General features: G+C 43.1%; 2 protein-coding genes across 8 annotated transcripts in view; both read right to left on the reverse strand.

The window, feature by feature from the left end:
• ipcef1 (interaction protein for cytohesin exchange factors 1) overlaps nucleotides 1–11,185 on the reverse strand; it is a 16,773-nt gene extending 5,588 nt beyond the window's left edge. Inside the window, exons 1-7 of one of the 7 annotated variants that reach the window (XM_035673960.1) lie at nucleotides 11,125–11,185; nucleotides 8,793–8,830; nucleotides 6,904–6,946; nucleotides 1,896–1,949; nucleotides 1,229–1,371; nucleotides 1,104–1,109; nucleotides 670–839 (exon numbers count right to left, since the gene is read on the reverse strand). In XM_035673960.1, coding sequence (XP_035529853.1) covers nucleotides 670–839; nucleotides 1,104–1,109; nucleotides 1,229–1,371; nucleotides 1,896–1,909 — 333 coding nt within the window. In that variant the 5' untranslated portion in view covers nucleotides 1,910–1,949; nucleotides 6,904–6,946; nucleotides 8,793–8,830; nucleotides 11,125–11,185. Of the gene's footprint in view, nucleotides 1–669; nucleotides 840–1,103; nucleotides 1,110–1,228; nucleotides 1,372–1,895; nucleotides 1,950–2,757; nucleotides 3,802–3,841; nucleotides 5,880–6,903; nucleotides 6,947–8,792; nucleotides 8,831–11,124 lie in introns of those variants that run through there. The other 6 variants (XM_035673958.1, XM_035673961.1, XM_035673962.1 and 3 more) reach the window with 6 other exon arrangements.
• Nucleotides 10,079–16,880, reverse strand: part of LOC118337096 (connector enhancer of kinase suppressor of ras 3-like) — a gene marked incomplete at its 5' end in the record, with an annotated part of 30,249 nt that continues 23,447 nt past the window's right edge. The window contains 9 exon segments of the mRNA XM_035673957.1: nucleotides 10,079–11,375; nucleotides 11,747–11,833; nucleotides 11,928–12,115; nucleotides 12,641–12,765; nucleotides 14,115–14,261; nucleotides 14,365–14,433; nucleotides 15,200–15,259; nucleotides 15,442–15,561; nucleotides 16,528–16,569. Of these exon segments, the coding sequence (XP_035529850.1) occupies nucleotides 11,086–11,375; nucleotides 11,747–11,833; nucleotides 11,928–12,115; nucleotides 12,641–12,765; nucleotides 14,115–14,261; nucleotides 14,365–14,433; nucleotides 15,200–15,259; nucleotides 15,442–15,561; nucleotides 16,528–16,569 (1,128 nt within the window). The 3' untranslated portion in view covers nucleotides 10,079–11,085.

The raw sequence follows: 16,880 nt of genomic DNA on the forward strand, positions 1-16,880 counted from the left end.
ATAAACACACAGATGAGGCACACTGTTATAGTGGGTGACAAGTTCCTCCATTACAATGAACAGGGGGCATTGTAGTTTCATTTGAGCCAATCCCACATACGCCACCCTGCTGTAATACTCACCAGAGCAGCAAATATGTATGTATCTGCTGGTGAAAACAGTCCTACAAACACACTTATTCATGTTTTAGTAATGCTTGCTTGAAATCATCCCTGTACTTGTTTTCTATTTCCTTCTGATTTTCACCATTGCATTCAGTTGTGACACTCTATTTTACCTTATCGTATAATCTTTTAATTATTTGTTTAAGGGGGAAAACATTTTTTTTTCTTTCATTATAGTATACTACCTAGTAATATGAAAACCACCGTTTCCCCTCTCATTATGAATGATTATCTGCTTATAGTCATACCAATACAGCAAATTTGAATTCAGAGAATGCATAATTGAGCAAATCATAAGAGAGAAACAGACGTTTTGCAGTATTTGGTACTTATTTTGAGTAATTCTGTGCAGCTCAAGGTTTGTGGAGCGACAGTTGCAGGCTGGAGTGCGCAGTGATGGGCTGTGATAAGCAGGCTGCCGTCACAGCTCTGCTATCAGGACTCAGACACCAATCGAACATGTGTACACATCATAAATAGGCCCATGAAAGTTTGTTTTACTCACCAGTTGATTGGTGTACCAGTAGAGAGACGTCTTCTTCAGAACAAACCAGTACTTCTTCCATTTGATACCCAGGAAGCCCTTGCTCTCTTTTTTCCTGTACAGCCAGCCCTGGTGGTCTGGCTGCCCCAGCTCTTTGACCGAGATGCGTCTTCTGCTCATTGTACCATTGCCTGTGCACAGAAAACACACGCACATGAATGCACTGAGACCTCCTCTCCTTTGTCCGCAGAGAAGCAACGCCACAGTTTAGCATTAGAGGAAGCAATAAGTTGCAGAGACTAAAATCCAAGCAGGCAAAACATTTCCATTCAAGTGCAAATAGGTCACTGGGTTTGGGTCAATAATCAAAATGAATTCTAAAAATAACACCGAACAAAGCCACACAGCATCCAGAGATCAGTCAATTCAAAAGTGCTGTGCTGCGTTCAGCCTACCTGTTCCTGTGATGAATCAGACAGCAATAAGAACAACACAGAAAGTTGGAATTTGAATGAGCTTTACAGATCCAAGATGCTGATAAAGAGCAGTTCAAATATAGAGGAACTGAAGTGAAACTAACCGAGCGTTGCCCTGCCACTTAACACACGCCCACATAGGGTCCAAATTACAGTTGAGGGCACACATGGAGACAAAGTGATGAGAGCTCGAGGCTGACGGCTTACCTCCTCGGGTCTTCTTCTTGGACTTGTGTCGGAGGGAGACCTTTCGGGGAGGAGAGCAGAGGAGGAGAGCGCTCAGGTCAGACAGTCAGGAGGAGGAGACGAGAAGAAACACACTGACAGTCTCAGACCCCGCAGCCGAGGCGAACACTGAGTCTGGAACATCCTGTTTCTCACCCCGAGTGTCACATGAATTCGCTCTCTGCTGTTCTCTCTATCTCTACTCCACACACACATTAACACAACCCCCCCCCCCCTCCCTCGCTCTCGAACATCCTCCATGCTGTTACTTGACTTTCCGCCTCTTGTGCTCGTCTTTTTTTTCTCTTTCTTCTTCTTCTTTTAAATTGAGCTAAAACACTAAGAGAAACCAAGCTAGACAATGACCCGCTAACAACCCGGTGGAGCATAAGCTAGTATAAATATTTAACTTTGTCATCGTAAAACAGGAGAAGCAGAAGTACTTCCACCATTGAAAAAAAAGAGCAGGCTTTTCCATTTCATTATAGCGAGAAACAGGGCAACCTGAGTAAATGTCATACATGAAAAAAGGAATAAATTACTTACAGGGTTGTAGTCATCGGCAGCCATGGAAGGGGGGACAGATATGGGGAAGGCAGCCTGTCAGAAGAAACCAAAAAGACACACCTTAGCCACAGAAGCGTAGGTCGACAATATCACTACCCACAGGTAAATGGGCCGAAACTGAGCAGTTTTGTTTTTTTTTCTCCTCATTGTGACAGCAGGAAGTGACATCATGGGCAGGCAGCACAGATAATGTTGCTCAATTAGTTCCCCCCCCCACCCCTTTTTTTTCTTCTTTAGCAGAGCGAAGAAAAAAAACTAAACAACAAACACAAATGTGAATTAAAAGTGAGGAGAAAAAGCAGAATCCTCCTGAGGAAATGGAAGCCGAGTCAGAAAAATGGTTGAAAACTTGAAAAAGTTCAATCTCATCAACAGCACTGACTCACAGCTGAAAAAGTCACTGTCAGCCTGTGACACACACTCACACTACATTAACGTACCGCAGATTAAAAAGGCCCCTTTGTAGTGTCAAACATCGAAAAGGGGCTTTCTAGCAGTGTCAAGCAGAGATGAAAAAAGGACATTTTGAAATGTATCAACCTAAATGAACAGCGGCATGAAAGGTGTTGAGAAATCTATGTTGCCATTATTGACTAACTTCCTCTGCGCGCTTAAGTTCCTTTTTTGTGACAAAGCTGTCCGAGAGAGACACGCACAATACCACACACTGAGCAACTTTATATTTAACTATACAACACAACACAGCACACATCTGGATATGATCTGACACAAATTAGGAATCCCAACCAGCCATTACACGTTGTAGATCTAAAACATCTCCCTGTGAGTCTGTTCATTATATAACCTTGACGTAACACCTTTTCAGACGAGAGAAACCAACCTTGATGTCAGGAAATGTAAAAGCGCAGCTGGCAATGGGGTCAAAGGGTCCTGAGCTGAAGCAGTTGTTCGCGTTCAATCACCCACCACAAACTCAATCTACAAATGACCCGAGCGAGAAGAAGAGAGGAAGACTCATACCTGGTACTCTACAACTTCACCAAAAAACCTTAGCTTAGTATCAGTATCCTGCACTCTAAAGGCTCACACAATGACAGCACTTATCTCAACTAAACCTCTGTGCATCAGTGAGTGTGTGTGTGTGTCTTTTTCTTGCACAACACACACGCATCACATCTTGTTTTCCGGGTGTTTGAGGCAACCATCTGCCTGTGGGAGCTGCATGATGATCACCACATAAACCACAGCACGAACGTGCGCCTATCTTAACATGTGAGGGTGTATGTGTTCAGTAACTAAGATTTTCCCCACATTTGAAAGGTCGAGCATAACTTTAGTTCTGAGATTCATGTTCAACGAATGGATCAGTTAGATGTACAGGTAACCCTTTACTGGAGGGAGCATTACAAGAGATCAGTAAATCAAGAATGTATCTTTCAACTTCAATCAGTTCAGCTGGCAACTATCTGTTTTTTTAATCTTTAAAGACAATGAAATAAGCTTTGCTTTTTTTCACACCTTGGTTGAATGTGATTTTTTGGTTACTGTACCAAGTAAAAATGTGAAATACGTCTGGAAATCTATACAAAAAAAACCTACAAAACAAAAACATGCTAACGGTAACAGTCAAACTATTAAGTACAAATGCAATTTCACAAACTTGAAGTGTGTGGGAAAGTTGTGTTTTAACAGCTTGGACATTAATAAATCCACACTGCACTGGAAATTCATTTTAAATACATTTTGAAAACTTAAAACACGTAGCTAAATGTTAGCTAAACCACACAGACTGCACTTTAAACAACATGTCACCAACATTCAAACACAGCCGTGTAGTTTGGGCTGTAACGTTAAGTCCCTGAAAGCAGCATGTTCGTGTTCTAGTGGCCAAACATTCAAGAAACGACGCCATTTATCAGTTCCACACAGTTTTAACAATATACATACATGTAATGTTACTGTACCTGCCAGCATGACCTCAACGAACGGAGTTTGGCCCAAAAGCTCTGCTCAAAGTCTGACCAAACCTTGGCGAGCATGTCGGAAAAAGACAAAGAAGAAATTCAAAGAGAGCTCGGTGGGTTTCAGGTGAGTTCAGGTCCTCTTTGGGTGTTCCCCTCTCTAAGTCCAAAAAACTCAAATTGAAGCGACCAAAACTGTGAGGGCACCTTTTGTTTTAATACAGCAACGACTTTTCATCTATTGTTGCATTGTTGTTGTATTATACTCAGGTGAAATTAATAGTTTATCTCGGGGGGGTCCTCGCATTTCCCGCTCAGGGCCGCTAGGTGTCGCCAAGTTACCGCTATGTAAGCCTGATGAGCCGCACAAAATCAGTGCGACGTTTAGGGGACACACAGACACAGCAGATGTATTGGGGGGAAAAAAAGAGAATGTATGTTTATGCCACCTATAAACTGTTTATTTGTTATATTTAATGTCATTTTAGTCCAGTCTAAATTTTATGTGATGCATTTCCACTTCAAATACCTGGATTCACACACAGTAAATCACAGAGTAACTCACAACACTAATTAGGTTGAATTTCCCATATGACTCATGTGAAAGGAGTGTTGAGGCCAGGACCTGGCTGAATGGCTGCTACCAAAACACAAATTCACAAAATACACTGTGGTTTTCTCCAGAAAGAACGAGAAAAATAAGTGTTTCATGTTACAGAGTCCACTCGTGGCCCTGAGCGGCTGCGGCCTGGCTATCAACACCCTCCGCCGTCTCTGTGGGGAGCTGGGTTTGTAGCCATAACATCGCTGCCCCGAGCTGTATCTATGCAGAAGCTTCGGATGTTCTGTCCTATGTTTGCCTGTGCTGGGATGGCGGTAAACCAGCAGACACATTCCTGAGTCCTGCGTTATTATAGTCTCCATTTCATTTCTGCTTAAATAGACAGGGGCCTCTTCCCTCTTTCCACTTGCTATTGTACTGCAGCGAGTGAAGTGACTATGAAGAGTCCCCCCTCCCTTTATATCTCTCGCATTCTCACACTGTAGCTTCCCCTCCCATTTGTCACCCTATCTGTCTCATCCGTATCAAGTAACTTCCTTGTGTTACCCCTGAACCCCCCAAAAGCTCCCCCTTTGACATTTCAATTAAATGTGTTGAGTTATATAAAAGATTTCAACACAATTCACACTCTTCTCATTTTTGTGATGAGGGAAAAAGTCTCAGCACGCCACTTTAGGGTGATTTAAAGGGGCATTTCGCTGAAGCTGTGTTTGGATGGAAGTGAGGTAATCTTGCCTGCGACTCATGTCAAAGGCCCGAAGGAATCACGGGAATGCAGATTGGTCACACCATTGTAGCACTCAATCTCCCATCACGATCCATGCTGAGAATTGTCACGGCACTTAGCTAATGCCCCCCCTCCTCCCACCCAGAAACTGTGTGTGTGTGTGTGTGTGTGCGTATGAGGGAGAGAAATGAGAGAGGAGGGTCAAACAGAGTGGCTATTATTCAGCAGGGGAATCTCACACAGTGTAAAAGGGGGGAAGGGTGCAGGGCTGGAAATGATATCAAATTCTAGCTTGCTCAGTTCGATGCCCACCCCCGCTTGCTGTTGGTAGTAACTGCAGAGTTGCCCTGGCACTGGTCACCACCTCAGTTTAGATCTTGCTGCATGCGCTCACTCATTATAGCTCGAAATGTATTGACTGACAGCTAATGAGGATTTGGTTTGAACTGGATTTCTTCTGTGCAGCAGATGCATTCGTTCAGGTATACACACACATTACCCGAAGCAACAAAAGCAGTAAAATAGTCGATTCGTCTCTGTATTTCCCCGTCTATCCTATATAGCCGGTGACAGTAGGGTCAAGGTTTTCTTGTTTTGGTGCAACAACAAGTTGCCGTTGGACCATAAATCTGTACAGACGTGATTTGTACACATGCCGCTACTGACTATGTGCCTAATCCATCTGACCCCTGTGGAGGTGTGTGCCACTAAGGGATTGACAGTAACTCATGGTACTGTGGTGTATGGCCTCTGTCTGTGTGTGTGTGTGTGTGTGTCTGTGTGTGTGTGTGTGTGTGTGTGTCGTGGTGTGTGCGTGTGTGTGTGTGTCTGTGTGTGTGTGTGTCGTGTCTGTGTGTGTGTGTGTTGTGGTGTGTGTGTGTGTGTGTGTGTGTGTGTTGTGTGTGTGGCGCACAGACAGCAAAGCGATCCTGAATTTACCCTTGCGGTCACTTCAATTTCCACATCTGCCACCAGCCAGTAGATTGCATCCAATCCATGTGCCAAGCGCATCCAATGAGGAACAGGAACAAAGAGCGCCTCCCAGCCATGCTAGCGTGGGCAGGGCTTTGAGCTAAATGCTAATGTCAGCATGCTAACACAGTGACAACAGGTATTGTGTGTACCATTAGCAAGCACAAAACCCACTAAGTGCAGCTAATGCTTTTTAGTTTTATACGTATTTAGGCGTAAAAAGGAATTCCTGGGACAAGATTAAAATGTGTGCACCAAATGGAAACCCAACCAATAGTTATTGAGAGATTTCCCCCAAACCCCCAAAGTGAACCTGAACGTGGCACTAGAGGAAAAGTCAGAGGATCACAAGAGTCATCAGGCTTTATCTCCTGAGGACCATGTACAAAGTGCATGGCAATCCATCCAACACATTTCATTTTCCAATCAGGCTCATGCTGTGGACTGACAGAGACATAGTCCTCAGTCAAGACCCTTCACGTGATCATCCGCACGCCGTGTTGCTGCATACCGTTGGCGTGTTGGTTTGTGTTTGATAGTGAGCGCAACAGAACTGCGTATGCTGTCTTATCCGTGTGTGAAATGTAATGGGCCTGTAATTGAGGCTTTCAGTTTCACCTCCTCCCGCCGAGGCTGAGCCCAGTGGCATTCCTCACATTGCACAGTGGACTCAGTCAGTCAGTCACGCAGATGTATGAGATTGCGCACGCATACTGTATGACCCCATACACCAATATCATTCTTTCATCAGTGGGATTGATGGCGGTTGCGTATAGACAGACAGAGGCCGGACAATATACTTACTGCTTGAGAGAAGGACCAGGATCGTATTTGTGGTTGATTATACCTGAAAGAGACAATGAAAGTCATCACTTCATGGCTTGAAACAGACGACTGAAACTGATGTCAAGCAGTACTTTACAGTAAAGTTGTCTTGTACAGCAAGAAGCTCTATCTAACCGTCAAACACATACTTATTGCATCTCAGCTCACTCATAACCACTCATTATCTTTATCTATGTTCCCATCCAGCTTACTTTGATACGGCCTGAACAAAACAGACCCGTGGAGACTGTGTAAGTGTTGGCATTTAAGTTGGTGTGCCAGTGGTTCTGATAATATATCTGGCAACCAGCCACAGCAGCATGGGCAGACAAGAAACTTGTTCCCAATGTGCAAAATGCTCCATTTACCTCAGCCAGGCCTCACCCTGCAATTTCATGGTATGAAATTGTCTCCGGCTCATTTTTTTCCTTCCATTTCGATTGCTGACATTTTGGGTGCTCTCCTCCTCCTGTCATCCATAAATTTTCAAGTCTTTGTCTCCTCTCTAAATGACTAGTTTTCCAGGTGTTACAAACTTCAAATACTTCTGAAGACTCTGCTTGCCTGCCCACACAGAAATGCCCACACTTTCTCTTTTGGAGAACAAATGGCATAGAGATAAAAACTGATGCAGCACCATCACATTTTGTTCTTTGTCATAAGTTTTGTCTTCACGGACTACCAAGTCAAAATTAATATGACACTTGATTAACTCCGCCGTCAATCAAATCCAATTGCCTGCATTAGTGTCACATGTTCGCAAACCTCCACCAACGATGAGTCAACTGCTTATCTGCAAGAGTTACTATAGCATCTCCCTATATATTCTAAATCTGAGTAATGTGTTTTGATCGAGCGTGCAACAAGCCGGATGCATGCTTGTGTGCGGCTCTTAGAATAGAACTGCCGGGGAGGGCGGGGGGGAGGTATTGTGTGAGGCGTTTACTCATCGATCACGGTGTTAATGTGGGGAGTCACACCTCCTCAGGCCCTGCATCCAAGACCAGAGGAAGCACAGGGGCCACCGATGAGTAGACGGAGGAACAACAATCCTCGGATGTCGTCATGTTTCGCAGTGAAATGGGGGTTATTTATAGTTGGAGAGCGCAGAAGGATCAGGATTTGTCATAACAGTGACATTTCGAAAGATTTCTCCGGCATTCGGAGGTGTCTTGGGGGTGGATGGCGAAGGATGGACACGTTGGTGCGTGGGACATGTTGGAACGTCTTGGATAGCAGAGGTCCTGAGAGATAACAATGTCTCGAAGGACACAGAAATGTATCTAGCCATGCTAATAATAAGCTCTAAATTGATTCAGCATTCACATGAGTGAAGAGGTTTGTACTGCTCCAACAAAATGACCACAAGTTATCTGCAAGGGTTTGATAAGGCTGAGATTTCTCAGTGTTAATCCTTCAAGCATGGAAATCTAGTGGGGAATAATTATTGTTTCTTTTTTATTGTCAGGCTGAAGCAGAGTAGAGATACTGATAAATAAAAGTTCAAACCACGTTGCTGCAGCTCTAAAATCGATTAAGATTACTTCAAAGCCCAACATTAAACAGCTGATATACTGTCACACTCGGATAGTAACTCTGTGGCTTTCAGCCTACAGCTGTCACCATCTGTTTGTCTGTCTCTCTCTCTCTCTGCCCTGTATGAGCCTCAGCCTGGTTGTCTGTGGCATACTTTCCCTGATCATAAAAAAGTAGCCCACCCACTGACCCACTGTTTTAAAAAAGATTCCACAGCCTGCTGACTGTCACTCCCTGTAGGAAAAGTCGACGCCACCCTGTTCTTATGTTTCTCATTTGACTATGTTGTGTGTGTATATATACGTGCATGTGGGAGAGAGCGAGGAACTCACCGGTTGAGGAAGTCACTGCTAGAGTGCCAGTCGGATCCCTGCGATACATAAAGATTCATGTGTTAACGCATGTTGGAGACGGAGTCAACTACTCTGATATAGTTGCTCTGAAAGCCTCAGTACGATTGAGATCCACTAACATTTCCTCAGAGCTACTGTTGATCAGAACCCATTTTAAGATTAATGTTTTTGCTTGTAGTCAACATCCTACATATGAATTGTTGTAATATTGCAGCATTAGCCATTACATTTAATAGCATGTGGCTCTGAATCTCAATTACAAGGGATTTCTTTAACTCATTTTGTGTTGTGGCAAAATGGAAGTCCAGGATAGGAAACAAAAAGAAACTGAGAACAAAACATTCATCACATTCATGTCTGTGATTTGTGATCAGTTAACCAATCCATAATCCACATGCACCAACTACCAATAATTCATTCCCATGTAACCATTTGTGTTGTGCAGGCATAACATGTTAGTGGTTAGCAAACTTAGCAGTGGGTTAAACAGAGTGCAGGTAGTATTTAGGCAGACCACAGGTTTTCAAAAAGCACAAATTAGTGAGGGACGCAGGCGACGCTAGCTTGGCAAGCTCGGGCAGAGAAACACGGGGAAGAAGAAGAAGTGGAGGACAGATAAGAAAGCATCTCGATCGGTAAATTCATGCACAAAGAAACACAGGCAGAGGGGAAAGAGGTGAGAGCGGTGGGTCATTCTTGACGGATCTTCGGTTTCCGCGATGAAAGGCGAGGATCCTTCTGGCAAACACTTCTCCCAGTCAATGAAAATGGCAAAAAGCTGTCAGGCAAAGTAATCCTAACCTGGCATTTAAATGTTTAAAAGGCAACATATGTGCAGGAATAAGATCCCCTGATGGAAAACCTGCTCTGACCATATGTTGCCCCAGCTGGAATTTAAAGTTCATCAAAGAGGGAAGTAGTTACATAAGCATCACCATCTGAGACGCGGAGAAAAGGGTAACTTGACATTAGCTATCCCGTTTCACCGCACGCTTAAAAAAACAGAAGCAGGATTCACCTCGAAGGTCAAAGCAGGTTAGAGAGCCAGCCGGCTCAGGAGGGGGAAGTTACTAATGACCAAAGCTGCCCTTCACTAACAGATTGTTATCAATATATAAAATGTAGAATTTTCTAATTTCTAAACTGATATTAGAACATAGTTCAGCGATATACTATTTAGAGAATATCATCCCACATGCTACATTACAGTTACACTTTAAGCAGTAATTCCACACCCAATGGTAAAATAAAGACAATACAAAAGATCACTGACATGAACTGCAATTTTTAATAAAACGCTATTCAAAACTTACAAAAGGCAGATCAAGCAACAATAGACACTTCTTCCCTGTATTTCTTAAATAATACTGTCATTGTGTCTGTGTGTCTTTCCACAGCATGAGCTAATAGAAGGCTTGTGACCTGTGTCCTTAAAGATTGGTTGAAAACACTGGCTTGAAAAGCCCCTTTATTACTGTCAACCAGTTGTATGTCTAGGCCCTTTAAGAGGGGGATGGCAGAGTAAACTGAAACACAGGATATAAAAGTTTACTGAATGGAGTGCATAGCTTTAAAACCAGCACAAATATTTGCTAGTGACAAGATATAAACACCCTTTTACCAACCAATGCAGCATCGTCAACTAAAGTGACCATAAAAGTCTTTTTGAATTATATGCATAGCTTACAAGAGGCAACCAGTGGCAGAGGGTAACGGAACTAACTGATCACAAAAGTGTAATTTGAAAAAGAAAACATTTATAGTTAAAGCACAGTTTCACTAACAAAATATGCCGTTTGTTTCACTTTGTTTTATTTATAACTTATTAATGCAAATAAAATTAAAATAAGCAAATAGCTGAAATGATATCAGGCATGTTTTCTGAAGTATTAAATAATTAGCATTCCAACTGAAACATGACATAACGTAATATGTACAGAGGAGTCCATAGACAGTACACAAGGCCAAAGTGTCCTAAACCTGAACAAACTGTATCTTCTTGAGGCAGAGATGGGACTTGTAGTCAGAGACGAAGAGGGTTGTGGGCGGTGTTAAAGGGGTGATGATGTAATGTAGTGAGTACTACAAAAGCAAGTTTGTTTGAGGAGTAGTAGTTGGTAGTAGTAGTAACACCAGGGAAATATGGAGGTTGGGGAGAGGAGGAGTGTGAGAAAGCCCGAAGCTGCCAAAAAAAAGCAGCTGGACGTTAAATATCAAAGGCACTGAGGAAGGACAAGACAGGAACAGGAAGCCCCGGACAGGAAGCGCATCATCAGTGAGTCAATAGCTTAAGCCGCGTGATCCAACTGACCAGTAGTGAGCGTTCTGCCGTTGTGCGTTTGGAGACGGGGGCTACGGGTGCCTTTCTCATGTCCTCCTGGTACGGGATGGTGGCGCTGTTGTGGAGGTCTGAGTTGGAGTAGTAGCGGCTGCCCCTGATGTGGTCCACTCTGACCAGGTGACGTTCCCCCGCGGGCCTGTAGGGCGGAGACACTGAGGGGACCTCCTCTGCAATGGTGGGGATCCTCTCATTGCTCAGGTATCTGTACAGGAGGTCTTCACCTAGAGCAGAGAGACAATGAGAAGTACGCTCAAAGAATGCATGCTTTTAGAATCCAAGCACATTTCAAACAAGATCTTTCATCACATCATGTAATGTCCAGAAATCTGCTGTGAAAAATCATATGGTTTTTTTAAATGTACCATTACTGGCAGTGAATATGTAATAAACTTGATTCTAGCTTATTTTGTTTATGGTATGATATATAGGATAGGATATTGACAGCTTTAATGTTCTCAAATGTCACTTGTAGGGCAACTGATGACAGTGTAGTGTGCTCTGCTCTGATTTGTAGCTTTGTTGCTCATCATTTTTATGAACTATGAGTATGAAAAGTGTCACCACCTCAAAGTCAAAGTATGCTTGGACATACCTTTCCTTCCTTGTGTCCACGGCTTAGCGTAGGGGTCTACCACTCCAACAGAGGTGTCTGCTGGCATGGAGAGGGGCCGAGGCTTCCCTAGAGGCAAGAGTTTAAGATTCATCAGGATCATATTTTGTCAATATCCAGTGGTGGAATGTTTATAAGTTTCCCTGAATGAGAAAATGCTTACCACGCGAGGGCTTGTGCTCCCTCATTCTGGGCTGTATCACGTTGGCCTCGATGGGGCAGCCAACGCTTAGCTTGTCATAATCCGCGATGGTGCAGCGTCTTCTGCTCTCCTGGTCCAGATAGGAGTTGGGTGACTCGGAGCCCTTTGGTCTTTTACTAATGCTGGAGAAGGTTTCTGTTCTCGCCTCTCTGCGTGGAGAAACAAATGCTCATTCGTTTATTCCAACACAACATGCCACTCCACAGTTTAAAGTGTAAAGCAGTATACCACGCTAATTTGTAAGTAAAAGAAACAGACAAAAAGAGTTTCCAGCATCTTTAAGTGAATGTGATCCCGTTGTGTCATCTTCCTGGAGGTGGAAGATGAAACAGCCGTTGCATAAGGACTGTGGTGGGACTGGTGGAGGCAGAGTGGGCTGAAAACTAGCAGAACAGAATGTGCAGTAGGAGGGGAGGGAGGTAAAGCGGTCACGGGTCCGGGACACACTCATTATCCACCTGCCTCAAAAGGCCTGCATGAGGAAACGCTGCAAAGGTGGACTAGGGGTGACTGGATTGCTCACTGCAGGGTGGCAGTTGCTCTCTCTCTCTCTCTCTCCTTCTCGCTGCTAGCTCTTTGAGTTGTATCATGGCTTGTGTTTTATTCTCCAACTTTTAGAGCTTTTAGAAACCTCACGAATTAGTAAGCTCGGCAGATGAAATGCGACAGCTCACCGTGGGGTGTATGGCATTGGAGGAGGAGGGGGGATGTACAAGTCCAGGATGGCAGGCTTCTCCTTTTTGGTTGATCCGTTAGCTGAGCCACAGGGAGACTGTGCTCTGATCAAGGAGGAATTGTTCTGAAAAATGACAGCACAATAATAAAGTCAATACCATTAACGCCACATATATTTACCAATAAGTGATATGTACATATATAATACATCAGTGTACTGTCAAAAACAAATTATGTCATTGCTTACTGTTTCTGCAAAATCCCAAATTAAGACTAAATATGACTTGCTGGCAACAGGGAGGAGTTTACCACATGTGGTGAGACATTTAAGTGCTTGTGTGCGTCTCCCCGAGTACAAACCTTCTTGTTTGAGGTACGGAAAGATTGTAAGTGAAGTCCAAAATAACCCACGAGACATGTACTTAAAACTGTACTCATTTACCACAGTTATGTTTCCCAACACTCAACAACATTGTGCCCTCGACTTAAATGTACGACTCTTCATTTTCACTCCCGTTCTCATCAGACCTCAATGACATGTCTGATGATACAGTGTTGTACATGTGATAGATTAATGACAAACTAAACATCCGATTTGGGATCTCATGAATCATCCCCCCCCTTTCCTTCTCCAAATAGCTCCCATGTGTACAAATTATACAGTATTACAAAGCCAGTGTCATTCATTCCTGAATCAGGATGTATGATTGGTCTGTTTTGCCTTCTGGAGCCTTATTATCACAGATAAACTGAGATGGCTAACTCCGATATGCTTGACTACTTGTTAAAACAAGACACTGGTGAACATGTTGACATGGGCCCCCTTTATGTTGCCATTCTTTGTTGTTTAGAAAAACCTACTCTTATCTGATATCGTCTCATCTTGCCTTCTCAGGCTATAAAACAGGCTATGCATGACGAGACAATGCAAGAGCCTGAAATTGGGTAGTCTTGGTTTACAACAGGCTTATTGTTTCTCTGTCTGTTAAAGGGGACTCAGGTGCAGAGATGTGGTTAAAAGCTAAGTTAAGCCTAATGTGTTTACATGAGGGAGAGCAGCAAATTGGATTACATTCACATAACCTTATTAGCACAATATTTCAGCCACCTCTGACCTTTCTTTGAACAATAGCATGAATAACATGAATCTATTGTCTTCTTTTGAAGACAACATCTGGGCAATGTGTTTCTAATGAACCAGATAGAATCTAACCAACACTATGGCCTGGCAGTTTATCTGCGACACTGAATGACATCATGGGACTTTGCCTCTGAATTTACGCATTAAGAAAAACTCAATGTTGTATTCAGTTCAGCTGGCAGCACTTTCAGGGTGGCTCTGTGACACTTGTCTGAACTTGCTGTTTTGGAACCAACTCCCTAAAAAGCTGATAATTGGTTGACAATGACTAGATGCACAGGCTTTTGTTGATCTTCCATAATGAAAGGATGTGGGAGCTTGTGTTCATGTACCTGCGGTACTGGGGGCTTCCAGCGCATGTTTTTGAGTGGGGCGGGGGTGAAACCTGTGGTGCCTGTGGGCCTCTTCTTAAGGAGTAGAACTACACCTTTGGGGTCCTCCCTCAGTTTGACAACCAGGTTTTTCAGCTGCCAGCCGACCTGGTTAACAGGAAACACACACTCCATTAATATGTCACCAAAATGTATAGTGTGTACTCAAATTGACAGTGTGTGTGGTCAAATATGTAGATTCTGTTCTTACCACTGTCTGCTGGTTAACTTGGATCACCTCATCACCAGCATGGATCTTCCTGGTCAGGTCTGCAGGTGACTAAAGAACAAACAAAGTAAAGGGCAAAGCCTGATAAACCACTTTCACACACCTTACTATTCACAAAACCTTGTTGGAATTGGTGCTACTGCAGTAGCATTCCTGCCTAATTTCAACTGTCTGCCTTTGAAAATCTCTACTGAAGAAGCAAATATCTTGATGAACAAACAGTCCAAGTTCAAATCGTGAGAAAAAACAAACAAACAATCTGTGTGTATGAATATCAGTTGAATTGTTTTTCATGTCACACATGTCAAACGGGATTAACTAGTCATTATTGGTGATGATTCAGTTCCTGATTCATAATAAGGAACTGGAGGCATGAGGATCCGACCGAGGCAGTGATGCTGATGGATTAGTCACTGACTGGTTGTTTCAGTGTGGGGAAAAGGTAGGACTTCTTTTTTGTGGAGGCTGTTTGTGATATTTACTGGTTACTGGCATGTAGAAACAAACAATTGTCTTAATAAAAGAGAAGTTCTTAACTCCTTCAGATAACTGTGTGCCCTCTGTAGAGGAGGAGGAGAATGAAGAGGAGGATGAGAGTGAGGTGTGTTTTCAACCAACATCAGAAGACCTTTCTTACAAGTAAGGTGCAAAAGAACTGCTATAATAAAGGGATTTCTAAGTAAGTTGGTCATGTATATATTATGGACAGCAATGCAAATTTCCAGTCCTTCAATCTGGACTACAACCAGAAACTCTGGATGTATTTTCAACGGTTACAATAGTCCCAGGATGAAAAGGGGCATGTAGTCATACTTACATGCTCTGTGGTTCCTGTGATGACATGTAACCCATCGTAGGTAGACTTTATGTACATCCCCTGGGGTAAAAAAACAAAAACAAAATAAAAGCTTATTTATGGTTTCAGTAAAAACACAATATTATATTAGTGAGACTAATGTATGACAGAGATGTGAGGGTCACAATTTGACACACATTGCAAGCATTCCTGGCCTGCAAACCCGTAAGCGAGACATCGGGTCAAAAAAAAGCATTCCTTACCAGACCCTCTCCTGGCTTGATATTGGTCAGCTGGACTTCATCCAAGCAGGCCGACTGGCTCATCAGGGGGTCAGAGGTGGTTCTCACGGTCTGATCACAGATGCTGTTCAAAATCTTTGACTGCAGGGGAAAAAGGCAAAACAAAATGCAGCAATGAATAAAATCAGAAGAAACTTCTCACAGTGATTATAAGCAGTGTGCTAAACCTTCTAATGGTGTATTGTGCCTTTAATAACTGGTGGAGGTACCGTGTGTTGTACAGGTTAGAACAAGTCAGGTTACGCTACTACTTGTGACACCCAGGACACAAAGACCTTATCCTTCATCAGTTAGTTGTCTTACTTCCTGTGTACATGTGTGTGTTCATGTTCACTACAAGGCTTAATGGGCTAAAAAGGGACCATTAGTGTGCTGTTAACTGGACATACCAGTGCACACAACACTGAAATCAGTCCTTTGTACACCACCCTTGTTTCTGCTTAGTCCCTTGCTTGTTTCAGGACAAAAACTGTAATTTGTCATCATTAGAGGGGTCACTTCTTAGGCACATGCATTCTGTTTTGAACGCACTGTGTACACTTTAGATAGAGCTGAGCTAATGGTGAAAAAAGACATACAGAAATGAGAGAGAGACAGAAAATTGAGGAAATAACCCAAGCAGAATAAGCACAAAAAAAAGGCGACAAAGCTGGGAACAAAAGAAGAGAACAACTTGTATGAAACAAAGAGATGGATAAAGAGAAACTCAGCATTAGTGTGGACTTCACTTGGGTTGTCTTCGAAAGAGACAGAGTGCTAGAGGAAACCCAGCATTAGCCCAAGGGGTCTGGAGAGCGTCAGCAACAGGAAACACTGATTGATGGCCGGAGCGTATTAGAGCCGCCCCCTCTGCTGGCAATCCTATAGACCTGTCTGCTCTATTCACTCAGAAAATTGACCTTGCTGCTGAGAGCTTGTCACACAATCTCTACGCAAAAAGACATTCACCCAAACGATAAACCAGACCTTTTCCCTCCAAATAAGACCTTCAGGGTCTTATTTAGTTTACATTATGGCAATCAAAGAGAAGAGATTCAATATACTTACAACTTCCAGGATCTTCTCTTCCATCTCGTAAACACTGCAGTCCTGTTACACAGAATACAGTGATGACAGATTAGGCTTGTGAGCAGTAAACAACGGGGAAGAGGAAGAGGTTATTCAATGGCTAGAGAGAGAAAAAGTATAGGGGTTGGGTATATACGATATAATCAGCCTTCCAGATATAGAACTGAGAAAATGGAGAACTGCCACAGATAAACAGCTTTTAGATTCAAATTACCTCTCTGACTAAATTCTGGGGAAGCTATAATTGCATAATGCCCTGTGTGGTTCTGTAAAATATAATGGGACACAAATACCATACTAACACTCATACAGTAACAATGTGCAGATAACAT

Source organism: Morone saxatilis, unplaced genomic scaffold (genome assembly GCF_004916995.1).
Source record: "Morone saxatilis isolate NCDOM2014 unplaced genomic scaffold, NCSU_SB_2.0 Contig3, whole genome shotgun sequence".
NCBI classification, from domain to species: Eukaryota; Metazoa; Chordata; class Actinopteri; family Moronidae; genus Morone; species Morone saxatilis.